Below are 18117 nucleotides of genomic sequence, written 5' to 3'. Positions count from 1 at the left end.
GAGTATTTTTATTGGGCTAATAGGGTTATACATAGAATAGAGTGTGAGAGAAGAAAAACAAGCGTCCATCTCTGTAAGCAATATAACAGTGTAGTGAACAAGGTAATGAGGAAGTTTTTAGCATGGAGAGTGGCAAGTAAGTGGAAAGTGTTGCAAGAGTGTGTATGAATGTTAAGGTGCATATGAATTTTGAGTACAAGGTTCAAAATGACAGACATGTTGCTGATTGAGCAAGACCTCCTGCAACTGAATGTATAGATTCTACTAAGGTTTGTTAATAATAATAATTAATATAAAAAGTTTCCAATAATATTACCAACCCTTGCTGAACTGTGTAATCAATCGTATTAAATCTAAATGGATTGTGAAGTAATAATAATATTTCTTCCCCAACAATAGCAGTTTATTCTCTTTCAAAGAAATCACATGTACATAGAAAGATATAAGCAATGACATTACCGTATGATACATCAGTACTGAGTACTACTTACGTAGAAAACTGATAGGAACCTAGTAATAACACAGACTTAATTATGTAGTATCAACATGATATTTTGTACATTGCTTGAGGGTACATATCAATAATTGAGGATGATGATGAGAAGTCACAGATGGAGGACAGCATGAATAGGACTCGTTATAGACTAAGAAATGAATTATGTTTATTTATTTGTTGCATTGACTGAGTTTATGTGGCAAATATAGTTGGAATAATTTAAACATGGTTGGATGAGAATGCATCTGGGTGGAAATAGAAGTGGATGTTTTCAGGAAGACAAGAAAGGCAAGAAAGGAGGGGGGGGTGCTGCTGATGATAGCAGGGGAATTATGCCTGTGCAAGGTTGAGATACAAGGAAAAAAAAAAGTGGCAGTGGTTTTGAAACAGTATGGTGTGAAGTAGATAGAATGAGATATTTGGTGGGATGTTGCTACAGGCCAGGGAATATGGGAGGTGGAGACAAAGAAATATATAGGCAACTTGGCTTAGTGAGCAAGCAAAGAGTGATCATTATAGGAGATTTCAACAAAGGCAATATTGATTGGAGTGAAGAGATAGCATCATGGAATAAGGACAACACATTTCTGAAGTTTTTAAGGGACAACAATCTTAGGTGGTATGTAACGGAGGGCACACAAAGGTTACGAGACTTAGATATGGTTAATCATCAGAGGATGTGATCATGAATAGAGTGTCTAATTCTTCTCATGGTTGATGAGAGCACCCATGAAGTGATCACCTAAGTTACAGCCAGTCATATGAAAACTTCTATAAAGCTTAGGAGTTGAGTGGGAAAAATATAGATACTGCATGAGCATTAATAAAGAGCTATTTAAGAGAGCAATGTTTGAGTTATCCCAAAGGTGCAAAGGCTAAATAAGGTAGGAGAAAATGGATGAATGAAGAGATTAAGCATGAAATCTGGAAGAAGGCACTGTGGAGGCAACACAAGATGAATGTTGGTAATGATCAGTTGCATGAAACGTACAAAGAGCAGGCCAGGATGGTAACTTGGTTGGTAAAAGCAGCAAAAGTGAAGTATAAGAAGAAATTAGCCAATCAAGCTAAGAAAAATCCTAATGAGTTTTTTTCGATATATGTCGGAAGTAGAAGGAAAAATGACTATGGGAGGATGATGCTAGTTGATGACACTGGCAGATTGGTAACCAGTGTGGAGGATATAGTTGAATTCTTCAATTATTAGTTTATCAGTGTATTTCATCCACTAGATGGCAATATTAAGAGAAGATGACGTGTAGAGGTATGGCAAAGGAGAGACTGATGGTGAATGAGAATGAGGTATATGAGGAATTAAGTAAACTTGATATATGAATAAGACAATAGGATTTGAAGTATATTGCCATGTGTCTTGAGGGAATGCTCTATGGAATTAATGACACCTTTGGTACAACTAATTAACATGAGTTTTGCAACAGGGCCACACCCAAAGAAATGGAAGGTGGGAAAAATTATTCCACTTCACAAAGGAGGGGGCAGATCAAAGTAAGGTTATAAATTAAAGGCTAATCTGTGTGACTGGTTGTTGTTAAATTATTAGAGAAGTTGGTGAGGACTAGGATTCAGAAGTGAGTTGATAATAGCAGTATTCTTTATGATGATCAGAATGGGTTTGTTTGAGGGTGGAGTCATGTTTCAGCAATCTGCTTATGTATTACAACAAGATGACAAGGTGACTCGATAAAGGAGAGCATATATGGTGGTATACTTGAATGTTTCAAAGGCCTTTGACAGACTGTAACATGATAAGCTAGTAGGTAAATTGAAACGGATGAGATTAGATAATAGACTAGTGAGTTGGATAACTGATGGGCAGTCAGATTATCAGCACATTGTGTATGGAGAGTGGTATCCCAAAAGAGGAAGTCACTAGAATCTGTTTTGGGACCATTGTTGTTTAATTTGTACATTAATGACATTGGCTTAACTGGAGATATGCAGCTGTTTACCAATGATGTAAAGTTGGGAAGAACTATGAGAAGTAGAACAGATGTTGTGGCCTTGCAGGAGGATCTAAAGAGACTATATGAGTGGTGCTATCAATTTCATGTTGCTAAGTATCTGGGAGTGATGGTAGAGAGAGACTTGAAGTTTAGGGGATCATATCGTTAAAACTGTAAGAATGTCCAAACAAATTATGGCAATAATCTGGATGCTAGTGATGTACAGAAGCAAAGAGGTTATGGTTTCTGTATGGCCTGATTATAGCCCTGCATAAGGCTGTGATCAGGCAACATATGGACTACTGTGCATACATTTTGTCATCTGGTTTTCAGGAGGATGAAGGTGTTTAGGAGAAGATTTATTAAGTTTTTGTAAGGTCTGGAATGTTAGATATGAAGAGAGATTGAAGGAATACAACTTACAGAGCCATGTGTATAGAAGAGAAAGAGGGGATACGACTGAGACATGGAAGTTGGTGAGGTGGTGTTACCAGATTAATGTGAGAAGATATTTCATAGAGTACAGGAAGACAAGGGTAGAACCAGAGGCCATCCAAGAAAGGTGTATAAGACATCCCACTGGAAAAGAGATCTCTGCCCTCTTCACAAATGTCTCCATCAATGACACAATCCTTCTATTTCAGGACAAATTCCCTACTGATATCACAGCACTCTTTGCACATGTACTACGTTCTGGCTATATTGTTTTGCAAAACACTTTCTACCTACAAAAAAGAAAGCACAGCCATGGGCTCACCATTATCCCCCCTCCTCCCAATTGTTAATTTTCACATGGAACATTTTGAGCAACGAGCTCTAGATTCCTCTCCTTTAAAACCCAAAGTCTGGCTTAGATACGTTGATGATAATTTTTCTACCTAACCCCATGGCTGCCAGACACTAGACACTTTCCTTAGCCACTAAATAAACAACACAAATGCATTCAATTCACAATTGAGATTGAAAAACAAAACACACTTCAGTTTCTTGATACACTTGTCACACGTCTTCCTTCTGGCAGTCTTTCCTTCACTGTTTACCAAAAACCTACACATACTGGCTAATATATATACACATAAACTACTACCACTATCCAACACAAAAACTAGGTCATCATGTTGGAGGTTTAATGGATTTTTTACAACACTCAAAAAGAATTAAAATAGAATTTAATACTTCCTATATTTTGTCCTAGTAGTCACTAGTAGTCACTAGGACATCTACGGGGATTACAAAAACAATTAATGTAACATGCACACAAATATCATACAATACTAAGTCCAACCACGTGGGTGACACTAAAGTCCTATCTAGGTGGAGAGCCCTCTAAGGGCGGTAGTAGGTGGCCTGGAATGTAAGGTGGGACCTCTGGTGATGAGTGTTTCCCTAATCTTCGGAAGCTTAATGCAACCATATTTATTAAGATTTGGTTGGTTTCTGAGAGCTGCTGCTGCTTCTAAGAAAAGTCTCTCTTTCTTGAATTTCCTGTGGTGGAGCATGGTGGTTTTCTTCCATGATATCCTGTGGGTGGTGTCCAAAACATGGTCAGCCAAGCCTGAATGGCCATAGTTGTGTTTACAGATGTAAGACTTGTGTTCCTCCAGGTGGATGGATGCTGATCTGCCTGTCTGTCCAAAGCATGCCAGCTTACAGCAACAGGGTACTTTGTAAACTCCAGGCACAGAGAGAGAGGAGGGAGCTGATCTTTCGTAGAACGGATAAGGGTAGCAAGTTTGCGGTGGGGCTTATATGCTGTGTGTAGGTTGTACTTTTTTAGTATCTTGGCTATTTTTTCGGATGTGCCATGGATGTAGGGTATGGTGATGGCATTTTTAAAATCTTGTTGACGAGAAGGACGGGGAATGGGAAGGAACTGATTATTTTTTTGATACTGTGATCACTGTAGCCATTGGAGAGGAAAGTGCTGTAGTGAGGCTTAAGCTCAGTAGTGAGGGCGGTTCCACTGGAACAAAGATTGTGGGCTCTCTTGGTAAGAGTTTTAATAATGCCATATTGTTGAGAGGGGTGGTGGTGGGAGAGTTTGTGAATGTATATGCCTGTGTGTGTGGGTTTTCTGTATACAGTGAAGGCAAGAATATCATTACGCAGGCATGTGACTAAGGTGTCTAGGAATTCAAATTCACAAACTCTCAACAATATGGCATTATTAAAATTCTTACCAAGAGAGCCCACAATCTTTGTTCCAGTGGAACTGCTGCCCTCACTACTGAGCTTAACCACATACACAGCACTTCCTCTCCAATGGCTACAGCAAACACAGTATCAAAAAAAAAAAATAATAAGTTCCTCCCCCATTCCCCGTCCTTCTCGTCAACAAGAATTTAAAAATGCCATCACCATACCCTACATCCGTGGCACATCCGAAAAAATAGCCAAGATACTAAAAAAGTACAACCTACACACAGCATATAAGCCCCACCGCAAACTTGCTATCCTTATCCGTTCTACAAAAGATCAGCTCCCTCCTCTCTCTCTGCCCGGAGTTTACAAAGTACCCTGTTCCTGTAAGCTGGCGTACTTTGGACAGACAGGCAGATCAGCATCCATCCACCTGGAGGAACACAAGTCTTACATCTGTAAACACAACTATGCCATTCAGGCTTGGCTGACCATGTTTTGGACACAACCCATAGGATATCTTGGAAGAAAACCACCATGCTCCATCACAGCAAATTCAAGAAAGAGAGACTTTTCTTAGAAGCAGCAGCAGCTCTCAGAAACCAACCAAATCTTAATAAATATGGTTGCATTAAGCTTCCGAAGATTTGGGAAACACTCATCACCAGAGGTCCCACCTTACATTCCAGGCCACCTACTACCGCCCTTAGAGGGCGCTCCACTTAGATAGGACTTTAGTGTCACCCACGTGGTTGGACTTAGTATTGTATGATATTTGTGTGCATGTTACATTAATTGTTTTTGTAATCCCCGTAGATGTCCTAGTGACTAGGATGAAATATAGGACATATTAAATTCTATTTTAATTCTTTTTGAGTGTTGTAAAAAATCCATTAAACCTCCAGCATGATGTCCTCACAGCACTTAAGCCTCTACACACGAACAAAAACTAGGTGCCATTAACACACCATAAAACAGAGCTTTGAAGATTTGCTCCAATGAACAAGCACTTAAAGATGAATGAAAAGTTATCAGCAATACCTTCCTAAAAATGGCTATAGCCAAAATACTATCAACAAAATTCTTCATGAGACCTTACTTAAAAACAAAAATAAACCAGACTACAATAAAACTGTAACCATTCTATACATTAAAGGGATATCAGATAAAATAAACAGAATACTATAGAAATACAACCTTAAAGCCAACTTCAAAACTTCTGCAAAATTAAAGAACTTACTCAACACATCCAAGTATTCACTCCTTCTGCTGGCCCACCCTGGAGTATACCATATTCACTGTGCCTGTAATTTGCCCTATACAGTATGGGGGAAACAGGATGCACAATTCCTATCAGAAAAAAAGGAAGATAAGCAATACATTAAATATAATAACTATGATAAAGCTGGCATTTCTGATCATGCCCTAAACACTTCACATAGAATTGACTGGAAAATAACTGTTGTTTACATCACACCAAAACATGGTATAAACGTAAATTTAAGGAAGCCTGTGAAATTCTTATCACCCACCCTAATCTTAACAATAACGATGGTCTAAAAATCCGAAGAACATGGAAGGCACATATTCTACCCACATAACCTTTATTCATAGAGTTAATTATAAATAGGACTAAAGGTAATCCCAGGATCTTAAATCTAATATAACAATTGTCATTAAATTAGGACATCAGTTTTGCTGTAATAAAACTATCTATATGAAAGAATGTTTCTCTGATGTTGTCTTAAATAGAATATAGCATTGATGTAGTTATTTTATTTCATTTATTTAATATTTTATTTTTCACTAGAGGTCAGGCCAGCAGAATAACTGATGATCAAATCATTCTCTCTTTATACTGTGTGAAATGTAATATAGCTTGTCTCTATATATATGTGTGGTGTGTATACTCTAGATGATGACCATAATATGAAGGTTGAAACATCGGGAAATTAAAATAAAATAATTATTTCTAACACGGTTGTAGAGTCCATCATCAAATTCCTTCCATGTACCCTCAAGGGGTGTACAAGATATGTTAGTACTACATGAAAAATTTACATCGTTACTAACTTCCTATCTACAATTTTCATCCAAATCAGTCTGTTACCTGTCAAGACCCCAAAACATTATCAGATCTTATATATTTCTATCTTCTAAGACACTTTTCACTTCACTGTATCAATCCACCTATATCTTGGTCTTCCTCTGGGTCTTTTCCTGCCAAGCCTGGCAGAGAACACTTGTTTTGCTAATCTTTCCTCTCCCATTCTGTTTAAGTGACCATACACCTGAGATTAGCTCTGCTAATGTATTCCTGAATGCTGACAATATCAAGTTCTTTCCTAATATCCTCAATTTTAATATGATATTAGCCATTGATGCCATCTGTTCATGCCCCTAATCTTTCTCAGGACTCTCATATCTGTGGTCTATAGTCTTTGGTCAAGTGTTTTACTTCTGACACCAGCTCTCAGATCCATAAGTTAAAAATTGGTTTGAACACTGTCTTGTATACAGCTAATTTAGTGTTTTGACTAATTTCTCTCTTATTCCATATAAATTTATTTCATTGACTTCCTACCTATATTAGCTTTGATGAATTCTGTTGTTTATTTCCATATTTAATTTACCATCTTCACTAAAAATCATGTCTAAGTAGCTGAAATGTTTTACTTGTTCTATAGGTTCTCCATTCACAATGTAGTTGATATTGTCAACTTCTGCCTATTTTCATTGTCTTGTCTTGTTATTGCTGACCGTCATACCATACATACTACACCATTAATTCAATTTAGTCAGGGAATCCTGCATATTTGTTGCGGATTTATTTAGAAGTATAACATCGTCTGCATAAAGCCAAAGAGCTGACATTAACTTCTCCAATTTTGATATCAGGTTTAATACCACTTTCCTTCATAATGTGATTGGATCATTGAATAACAGAGGGGATAATATAGATAATGAATACATATCTTGTCTGTAGTGTCCATAATTTGTCTAAAATGAACGCTGATCACCATGTAACACTAAAGGAAAAGGAGCAAAACTAATGTGTGGTTTTCCACAAGATTTCAACAGACGGTCTCTATAAGCAAATGAGTGGAGGATACTAATTCAATATTGAAAAAGTGAAGGGATTCTGAATTTGGAAGTTATCAATGGGATGTTGTGTATTCAATTCATATGAATGAATTAAATAAAAACATCCCATACACAATATTCTGAATGAAAAATTGAAGAACAACACAATGGATTATGACCAATTATGAGGAGGACACTGACATACAGAAATAAAAAGAGGCCATAGTTCAACTATTCAAGACCGATTAGGTGATATTTGCAGTGTCAGGCAAATATGACCTGATCAAAAGACTTTGTTGCAGGTTTTTGGGAAGTTGAAGAATTTTGTAAAGGGTTCAAAGAAAGGTGAATAAGTTGATGTCTAGACTCTAGAATATTGACAGATGAGCAAATCTGTCAATATTCTTCATCTGCAGAGCATGATAGAGAGGAAGCAGAGGATGATGATAACTTGATATGGTCATGTACCAGATTAAAATGGAACAGATTTTTCATGGAAGAAGACAGAATATCATTCATTATAAAAAAACAATCATAAAAGCATGAATAGAAACAGAAAGGAGGATATTTTTTCAATTTTCATTCAAATTACAATAGGCTGTCAGATGTAAGCTCCCAGGGATGTATACACAGTGGTACAATAAGATTTCATGAAGAACTTGAATAAATTGTCATGTGACAACATGGTATTTAAATTGGAGTAGATGAGGTTAGATAACAGGCTAGTGAGTTAGATAAGGAAGCTGCATAGTGATCAATATCAAAAAAGCTATGTATGCAGAAGCAGTATCCCAGAAGAGAAACGCCTCTTGCTATGCACAATGATAAAACTGCATGAGATAGATGTAGTTCTTTTATATATATATAGCCAGCTTTTGTATCATTTAAAAAGTTTTCATATTGAATAATAATAAGGCTTTGGCAGGTTGCTGTAATACATGATTAAAATAAGAGCAGAAGAGCTTTAGCACCTCAGATTACAATAAAAACATTTGTTCAGCTACTAACTAAAGTGCATATTTAATAAAGAAAGAAAAGTAGTAAGCAAAAATGCTTGTTTTATACCTACTATGGTTGCTGACAGAAGCCGCTGCCAAAGGTTTGCGAGCAGGTGATGAATAATAGGAAGCCTTTCCATATAATTCTTGTTCTTTTGTTCCTTTTTGGCAAAAATCTGAAAGTCCTACAGTTTCACTAGGTCTCCCCTTTCTTCCTTGAGCATCTAATATTTTAAATTCAAATTTTTTTCTTAAAAAAATTTTTGCAACTAAATATTAAATTGTATAGTCATTTAATATCATGCAGCACTGACTTTTCAAAAATATTCGTGTATAGAGGCTTAAGTGCTGTGAAGACATAATGTTGGAGGTTTAATGGATTTTTTACAACACTCAGAAAGGATTAAAAAGAATTTAATACTTCCTATATTTCGTTCTAGTCACTAGGACATCTAGGGATTACAAAAATAACTAATGTAACATAACACATTATGTTGGAGGTTTAATGGATTTTTTACAACACTCAGAAAGAATTAAATTAGAATTTAATACTCCTATATTTCATCCTAGTCACTAGGACATCTACGGGGATTACAAAAACAATTAATGTAACATGCACACAAAAACTTACAATACTAAGCCTAACCACGTGGGTGACACTAAAGTCCTATCTAGGTGGAGCGCCCTCTATGGGCGGTAGTAGGTGGCCTGGAATGTAAGGTGGGACCTCTGGTGATGAGTGTTTCCCAAATCTTCGGAGTAGGGAGGAGTATTAAATTCTAATTTAATTCTTTCTGAGTGTTGTAAAAAATCCATTAAACCTCCAACATAATGTCCTCACAGCACTTAAGCCTCTACACAAGAATTCTAATCATCCATGGAGAAGATTTAGCACGTAAATCCAAGCAATATGGTAAGTCAAAACTACGACTATCTAGACAACTAAATAGCCTGGCCTTTTTAAAAAGATGTCGGGATACAAGAGTGATACCGAAATGCGTTAAAATGAAGACCAATTTCCATTCAAAAAAAGTACTCCGTATATATAAATGTGCCAGCCTAGCATTACTACGTGAGCAAATCGCCTCTACTCGTGCCGCCCTCGCAGTGACGAACGCCGCCATTGGCTCCCTACATACAGAGCTCTCCACTGTTCTTAACCCTGAACTTTGGTCGATTCTCTCTGACATTTCGGAAACTTCCGCCAGAGAGAATTTCAAAAAATAAAAAACAAACACGTCAAGAAATACAGCAACCTGGTTAAAGACAAACCACAACCACAAATTCAACCACTCCAGACAGTAATTAACCTCTCTTCCAAAAGGCTCAACGAAGATGCCGTCAGCGCCCTCAGCCTCGTCCGTAATTTTGCCATCGCCCCGAAAGAAGTGCCGGTGCTCGACGTAATGGTTAACGTCGAATGGGGGATCGTTCTAAGGGCGGTTGTAGGTGGCCTGGAATATAAAGTAGGATCTCTGGTGATGAGTGTTTCCCAAATTTTTTGAAGCTTAATGCAACCGTATTTATTAAGATTTGGTTGATTTCTAAGAGCTGCTGCTGCTTTCAAGAATAGTCTCTCTTTCTTGAATTTGCTGTGATGGAGCATGGTGGTTTTCTTCCATGATACTCTGTGGGTGGTGTCTATTCAGGTTTGGCTGACCATGTCTTGGACACCACCCGCAGTGTGGTGTCCAAGACATGGACACCACACCTGCAGAGTATCATGGAAGAAAACCACCATGCTCCATCACAGCAAATTCAAGAAAGAGAGACTATTCTTGGAAGCAGCAGCAGCTCTTAGAAATCAACCAAATCTTAATAAATATGGTTGCATTAAGCTTCCGAAAATTTGGGAAACATTCATCACCAGAGATCCTACTTTATATTCCAGGCCACCTACAACCGCCCTTAGAGGGCGCTGTGTCACCCACGTGGTTGGGCTTAGTATTGTATGATATTTGCGTTATGTTACATTAGTTATTTTTGTAATCCCTGTAGATGTCCTAGTGACTAGGACGAAATATAGGAAGTATTAAATTCTTTTTAATCCTTTCTGAGTGTTGTAAAAAATCCATTAAACCTCCAACATTATATTTTCAAAAATATGAATTGCTTTAATCTAATAATAGTGATAACAATTAGTATTGGTTACAGCATTGTAAAGAAGTATAGTGGAAGGGATATACTTTTTTTTAATTATTTAAAAAAAAAGTCATACAAATTTAGGCATGGTGATCAAAGGGGCAACTGATCCCAAATTATAACCCTATCAACAACTGAGATCTGTTACATCAGCAGTGGCACTTTAACATATCAGAAACATTTAAATACAATGCTACTTGCTTAAAATCATATTAATTGTTGTGATTATCATTTCATGTTCTTGCTACTGCTGTTATTATCAGCCTGTTCCATTCCAGTGTTGTGCACAGGCATCTTCCAGTTTTCTTCACTCTTTCCTTTCATGAGCCATCCTTATGTAGTTCTTTCCTCTTTTCCCATGATCTTGTTTTTTTATCCTCTGTCTTTATCTCTGAATCCAAAGTTTAATAAGTGTATTTCTTCATCCTGACTGTATATTCAATCCAGTTCCACTTTAATCTTTGTAAATAATGCCAATTTCTTTCTTTTTTTTTGTATGTGTGTGATATCTGTCTATTGTCTGTATTTTTCACCTTTTTTTGCTCTCTTTAATATTCCCAAAATATATCTTTCCATTATTCTTTGGCATGTCACTAAGTTTTTCTTTCTTTCTTTTAGGGGGGAGGGGGGTATGTGCACGTACCTGGAACAACTTTGGATACCACAGGTCAATGTGGACAAAATAAGGAATTCACCAACTCCTTTTTAGACAAACAGGCAAAAACTGCCGTTTAACATATTGGCCTAATTCTAGTACTTATTCCATGAGTCCGTGCTTTGGTTATTATTATTATTATTAAGTAATACCACCAGAGGGTAAGGTCAGAGTCGGATGCATTAAGAGGTAGCAGTGTAAAAAAAGATAAGTTTCATTATTTTTTAAATTACAGGGAATCAAGCTCTGCGGTTGGAGTACGGTTAGATGATAATAAAGGAGTGAATGTGTGTATAAAATGTAAGGAAAATGAGGAATTAAAGTGTATTTCAGGTCGTGAGTGTGATATTTTTGTCAAACTTCAGAATGAAGAAAATAATGATATGACAAGAAATGGCGAGGTTGTACCAGAGAACTGTGAGGGCGTGAATGTAGAAAGTGTGAAATGGTATTAATACAGAGCAAATTAATGGTTTAACAGAAAATAAAAAAGATGAGATAGATGCAATGAGTGAGATTGCGTTGTTGAGCGGAGCGATACAAAGAGCAAAGCGGCAGCTAGAGCATATGAACAAAAGTCTACTGAGTGTACCAGCCAATAATAAAAAGTATGATAGGAAAAATAGGAGTATGAGTGTGAATGTAAACAAAATGAAGGAGAGAGTGTTGTATGGAGATTCGTTAGTACGTGGTGTGTTAGTAGAGGATTTGACAAAATCGTACCAACCTGGTGTGACCATTAAGGACGTAAGTGAGTCTATTAGGGAGCAAAAGCAAAGAGTGAAAGAATTGATAGTTGTGGCATTTACGAATGATTTGAAAGGAGATAAAATGGAAATGATAGAGGACCTGAATTAATTGTTTGAGGTAGCAAAAGAAAAGAGTGAGAGAGTTAGGATGATTAGTCTTTTGCCGCGGTATAACAGTGAAGAGTTTAGGAGGAGGGCCATAATTGCTAATGACTTTATGCGCGGGTTATGCAGGATGAGTGGTATGGAATTTGTGGATGTGTGAAGCGAGTTTGATGGGCAAAAGGATATATATAAGATGGAAGGTTTGCATTTGAATGGATTCAGTGTAAGGAGACTTGAAAAAGTGTTGTTGAATGAAGTGGATGTGCAGAATCAGGGAAACTAGATTTATTAAGGGGGGGGGGAAGTAGATAAGCAGACCTTAGGAAGGCAGTTGAGTGTATGAATGAGTATAATATGCCCGAGCAAATAAGATGGACAACAAATCAGAATGGGATAGTTAGTATAAGGCATCAAGGTAGGGATGGGGCTAATGGGGATCTGAAATTCATGTACACTAATGCTAGGAGTATTAGGAATAAGAAGGAAGAATTTTTGGCCATGGTTGGCACTTCCAGACCACAGGTTATTGGAATTAGTGAAACATAGCTGACTGTAGATGATATAGCTAGAGGGATTGAATGTGATGGGTATAGTGTGTTCAGGAATGACAGGGAGGATAAAATGGGGAGAGGAGTATTGCTGATGATAAATGATGAGCTGCAGCCAAGGAGAATAGAAGTTGAAATGCAGGATAGAGAAAAGAGCACATTTGACGCCATTTGGTGTGAGATTGTGGCTAGCAGAACAAAATATACTATTGGGTGCTGCTATAGACCAGGTGATGGAAAAGATGGTGGAGATAGTATGCACAAGCAAATAGAAGAAATGAGTGGAAGGAGGGTAACTATTATGGGAGATTTCAACTATGGTCGCATTGATTGGAGTGAGGGGAGGACACACGGGAGGAAGGAATTGGATATTTTGCGGTTATTAAGGGATAACTATCTGCGACCGCATGTAATGGAAAATACTAGGGGTCAGAGAGAGAGAAAGAGAGAGAGATATTTACATCCTAGTAATTGCATTTGAGGATTTGGCTGTAACAAATATGACCACATTGCCACCAATAGGTGAGAATGATCATAGGGTCTTGACGTGGGAGGCACATGAATGGCATAAAGCGCAGGCCAGAAGGGTAACCAGTGTAGTAAGAAAAGCAAAAAAAAGGATTTCGAAAGAACATTGGCCCATGCAGGCTAAAGAGAATCCTAAACAGTTTTTTTGATATGTTGCAAGTAAAAGAAAAAATGTATATAGCAGAATGATTTTAAAAAATGCCGATAGTAGGGAGGTAACTGAATCAGTTGATATAGTTGAGTTACTGAGTGAGCACTTTGCAAGAATATATCATCCAGGTGGTGACATTGCAGAAATGAATGAACCAATAGATTATACGGGAATTGTGGTGAATGAAGTGGAGGTGAGTAGTCTATTGCATAACCTCAATGTCAATACATCTGTGGGATTGGATGATATACCAGCTCGTGTCGTACGTAAAGCAGCTAAAGAATTGTCAGTACCCTTGACCATTTTGTTTAATTTGAGTCTCGGGTCTGGGTTAGCCCTGATGGGGTGGAAAGAGGGGAAAATAGTTCCACTGCATAAAGGAGGTTTCAAGACTGCTGTTGCAAATTACCAACTGATTAGCATATCAGGAATTGTTGTCAAGGTCTGGGAGAATTAGTCAAGAAAATAATACAGGATTGGATAGATGAAAATGGGATATTGTATGGGGGGACAACATGGTTTTGTGAAGGGTAGATCATGCCTCAGTAACTTGCTCACAATTTATAACACAGTGACGGCTGAACTGGATAAGGGTAATGGGTTTACAGTGATTCTACTGGACCTAGAAAAGGCCTTTGACAGGATACCACATGGAACTCTAATCAGTAAACTGGAGCAGATGGGTATGGATATAGGGTTGGTAAGATGGATAGGAGGGTGGTTGATGGAGAGATACCAGAGAGTGGTTTATTCAGGAGTTGAGTCCAAAAGACGGCTTGTGACTAGTGGTGTGCCGCAGGGCTCTGTTCTTGGACCACTACTTTTCAATTTGTTCATCAACGATATAGGAAAGGATCTGAGAGGAAGTGTTCATTTGTTTGCTGATGATGCAAAGTTGGGTAGAGCAATTGTGAGTGCACAGGATGTCAAAATTTTACAAAATGATTTGGATAGTTTGGAGGACTGGGCTAGGGAAAATGGATGTCAATTTAATGTGGCAAAGTGTAAGGTTATGCATTTTGGGGTGAAAAGAATAACAGCAGTATATCACATTGGTGGAACCATACTCCAGGAGATTGATGAGGCCAAGGATTTGGGAGTGTTGGTGTGGATAGGGAATTGAAGTTTAGGGGGCACATTGCAAAAGTGGCTAAATCATCTCATCAAATCACTTGGCTTCTGAAACATACTTTAACAAGCAGAGACAAACAAGTTATTGTTCCTCTGTATCGAGCCTTGATAAGACCCCATCTAGGCTACTGTGCCCAGATATGGGCGCCAGGATTTCTTCTTGATGGGGAGTAGGTGGAGAGGATCCAGAGACGAGTGACCAAGATGATAGCAGGTCTGTGGAATGAACCTTATGAGTACAGGTTGCAGATTTGTGGGTTGCAAAAATTGGTCGATAGGCAGAAAAGGGGTGATATGATTGAGACATTCAAATTACTGAAGGGTTTCTACAAGATTAATCCAGAAGATATTGTTGAGAATAGGACTGGTGGTGGGAGGACTAGGGGCCATACATGGAAGCTGGGCAAGAATGTGGTTAGCAAGGGTGTTAGAGCTAGGTTTTTTACTAGGAGAGTGGTGAATGAGTGGAATAAGCTGTCAGAGTCTGTTATGTGTGCTACGACCGTGAATGAGTTCAAGGCTAGGTATGATAGATACTGTGTGAATGTCGAATAGTTGTTCTTGACATGATGTTAGGGCCTCCCTCAATGAGTCTGTCAACTCCTTGGAGTTGCCCGGAATAATAATAATAATACAACGTAGAGATTGTGGGTATTAGCAGTTGGGGAAGGGGAGCTTAAGGGTCAAAGCTGTATAAATAAGAGGAGATCTCCACATAGCCTTTAAAAGAATGTAGAGAACCGACCAGGTCTCTAACCTAATGTACAATCCTCACCTTCTTGTGGTGCACCATGTTAGGTATCTACCTGGATACTGAACGAATGATGATGGGCTGGCAATTTGGGATTTAGCTGACCAAATTGTATTCTTATTCGCTTAAACCAAAATATAAAATGATGGTACAACATGACAGAATTTCATGCTGGCTCGGGCATCGCCCAGTTAAACAAGCCTTCCCCCCCCGCTTCTGCTTGCTGGTTTTTTTAGAAAGAGAATGAGAGGAAAAAGTGAAAAGTGAGCTATTGGAATAAATCTTAAAACTTACCCGAAATTAATTTTAGCAGAGTTGAAGATAGGTACTATTAAGATAAGGGGCGTGCATGGCAAAGAAATGGGGAATAGCTGAGGAATTGGATAAGTATCGGGTCGACATAAAGGGGTAAATGAAACAAACAAAGATAAAAACTTGTGAGATCTTTCTAAGAGAAATAAATACAAAATATTTTTTATTAAGGCAATGACAATCAAGGAAAAGAAGGAGTAGCCATACTATTCAACACTAAATACGAGGCTAATCATCTTGAATGGCAGGCAGTCTCAAGTAGAGTGATGTGGGCAAATATCAGAGTGGTGAACTGGACAAATTTGTGCCTATAGTCCCACAGAAGGTCGACTAAAGTAGAAGTGGAAGAATTTTTTGAGGATTTAGAGAAAGCAACTAATGCAATGAAAAAGGAAAAGTTGGTCCTTGTTTGGGATCTAAATAGCAGAGTAGGAAATGATTGTCAGACATACAAAAATATTTTGGGAAAATTTGGAGAAAAGTGCAAAGCTAATAATAATGGCAAATACCTGTTGGATTTCTGCTCAGGACACGGACTGGTTATTACTGGCACCATGTTCCAACATATACAGGGTGTTCGGGATAAATTTGACAGTTTCGTAAGGAAAAAGAAAATCTTCTTTGTATCTATTAAATTTAATGAATTGACAAAAAAACATTACAGGCAGAGTTAATTACAATACTATCAACAAGATTTACTCAAAATAACCACCATTAGCATCGATCACAGCTTCAATTCTGCTTCGGAACCTCGAACAAGCTGATGCTACAGTCTCCCTGGGAAGGGCCGCAAAAACTGTTTTAATTTTATCCATTAACTGGGCTTTTGTATTACTGGAAGTGCGATTGGTGTCTTTTTCAACTGCGCCCCATACAAAATAATCCATGGGGTTAAGGTCTGGGGAGTTTGGAGGCCAAACATTTGGACTGGTGAAGTCGTAGAAATTTTCAGACAACCATTTTTGACTTTTCCCAGAGGTGTGGCAAGGGGCCGAATCCTGCTGCCATACATACGGCCTACCATTGGCTACCCTTGTTATCCAGGGCTTGACTACAGTTAGCAACTCCACGAACAAAGCCCGAATTCCAATGCCAGGGTTCTTCAACACCTGTTCCTGCAGATTTGCGAGGAATTCTGCTGTACGAACGCAATCAGATCGTCTGCTAGGGATCTTTCTTCTTGCTACATCCTCGTAGTCACCATTGCAAGTCTCTAGTTCATGCCTGATTGTTTTTACTGTATTCAGGGAGCATTGGGCAGCAGTCGCAATATCCTTATTTTGATGGCGGGCACGAATCATCACGATACAAGTTATTCTCTTCCATGATTCAGGTGGGTTCCAGCTATCCATCCTTTCTGACATCTTGTATATGAATGAAGAAGAGTCCAAACTTTTAAATGAAGAGAAGTGTGTGTTAATACATGTAACTTACGGAAAAATATAATTAATTATAAATATGTCAAATTTATCCCGAACACCCTGTAAATGTACACAAAATCACATGGAGAGAAGAGGCAAGGAATAAGAAAAGTGTCAGTGACTATATTATTGTCGATAGTGATGTTTTCTCCCTGGTGAAGAACACCAGAGTGTACAGAGGATTTGAAATTGGAAGTGATCACAATTTAGTCTTGAGCAGAATAAAATTGAATTTCATATTGAAAAGAACAACATGTAAGAAAGTTTTAAAACAAATAAAAGTTGAGCAACTCTCAGATGTGAACTGTAAACTAAAATACACAAACATTATTCAAGAAAAAATGAAAGAGTTTGAGAATAGCAACCAAACCTTGGAGATTCAGTGGCAAGCCCTGAAGAAAACACTGATTGATTCAGCCAGAGAGGCATGTGGTGAAGTAGTCTGCAAGGATAGAAAATTCAGAACTCCATGGTGGGCATAAGAAGTTAAAGAGGCAGTGAAGGAAAAGAAGAAAGCATATCTAAAGTTCCTTGCAAATAAGTCAGCTTGTGATCGTAGAGAATACAGAGACAAATATAAGAAAGCTAAACAAAAGTCACTGGAAGACTTCAGAAAGAACAATGAAAATAAATATTAAGAAGGTGGCAAGATATTCTGGAGGTTGTGAAGAAGCTCAGAAATGGAGGAAAGAGTGCTGTAAAAGGAATTAGAGATGATGAAGGTGACATGAAAACAGGAGAAATAGATATCCTTGAAGTATAAAGTAATTACTTCGAAAAAATGAAACAAGCAGTGATGACAGCACAGTGGTAAAAAACATGCAACAGGAATGAGGTCAGGAATACATATCCATACTTGAAGTAGAAAAAGCCATCAAAAGCTTGAAATGTGGAAAGGCAGCAGAAATGCTCAAGTCTGGAGGTATAAAAATGTTACAGTGGC

The 18117-nt window shown here is 38.0% G+C and overlaps 1 protein-coding gene across 1 annotated transcript in view; it reads right to left on the bottom strand.

The window, feature by feature from the left end:
* Nucleotides 1-18117, bottom strand: part of LOC150107016 (cell adhesion molecule Dscam1-like) — a 754963-nt gene that overhangs the window by 159337 nt on the left and 577509 nt on the right. The window contains exon 25 of the mRNA XM_090393540.1: nt 8753-8905. Coding sequence (XP_090249666.1) covers nt 8753-8905 — 153 coding nt within the window. The remainder of the gene's footprint in view (nt 1-8752; nt 8906-18117) is intronic.

This window comes from Typopeltis vanoorti, chromosome 5 (assembly GCF_054136105.1).
Source record: "Typopeltis vanoorti isolate ZY-2024b chromosome 5, IOZ_Tvanoo_1.0, whole genome shotgun sequence".
In the NCBI taxonomy this organism is placed as follows: domain Eukaryota; kingdom Metazoa; phylum Arthropoda; class Arachnida; order Uropygi; family Thelyphonidae; genus Typopeltis; species Typopeltis vanoorti.
Note: the sequence above shows the minus strand (reverse complement) of the source record. Positions and strands in the feature narration are given on the sequence as shown.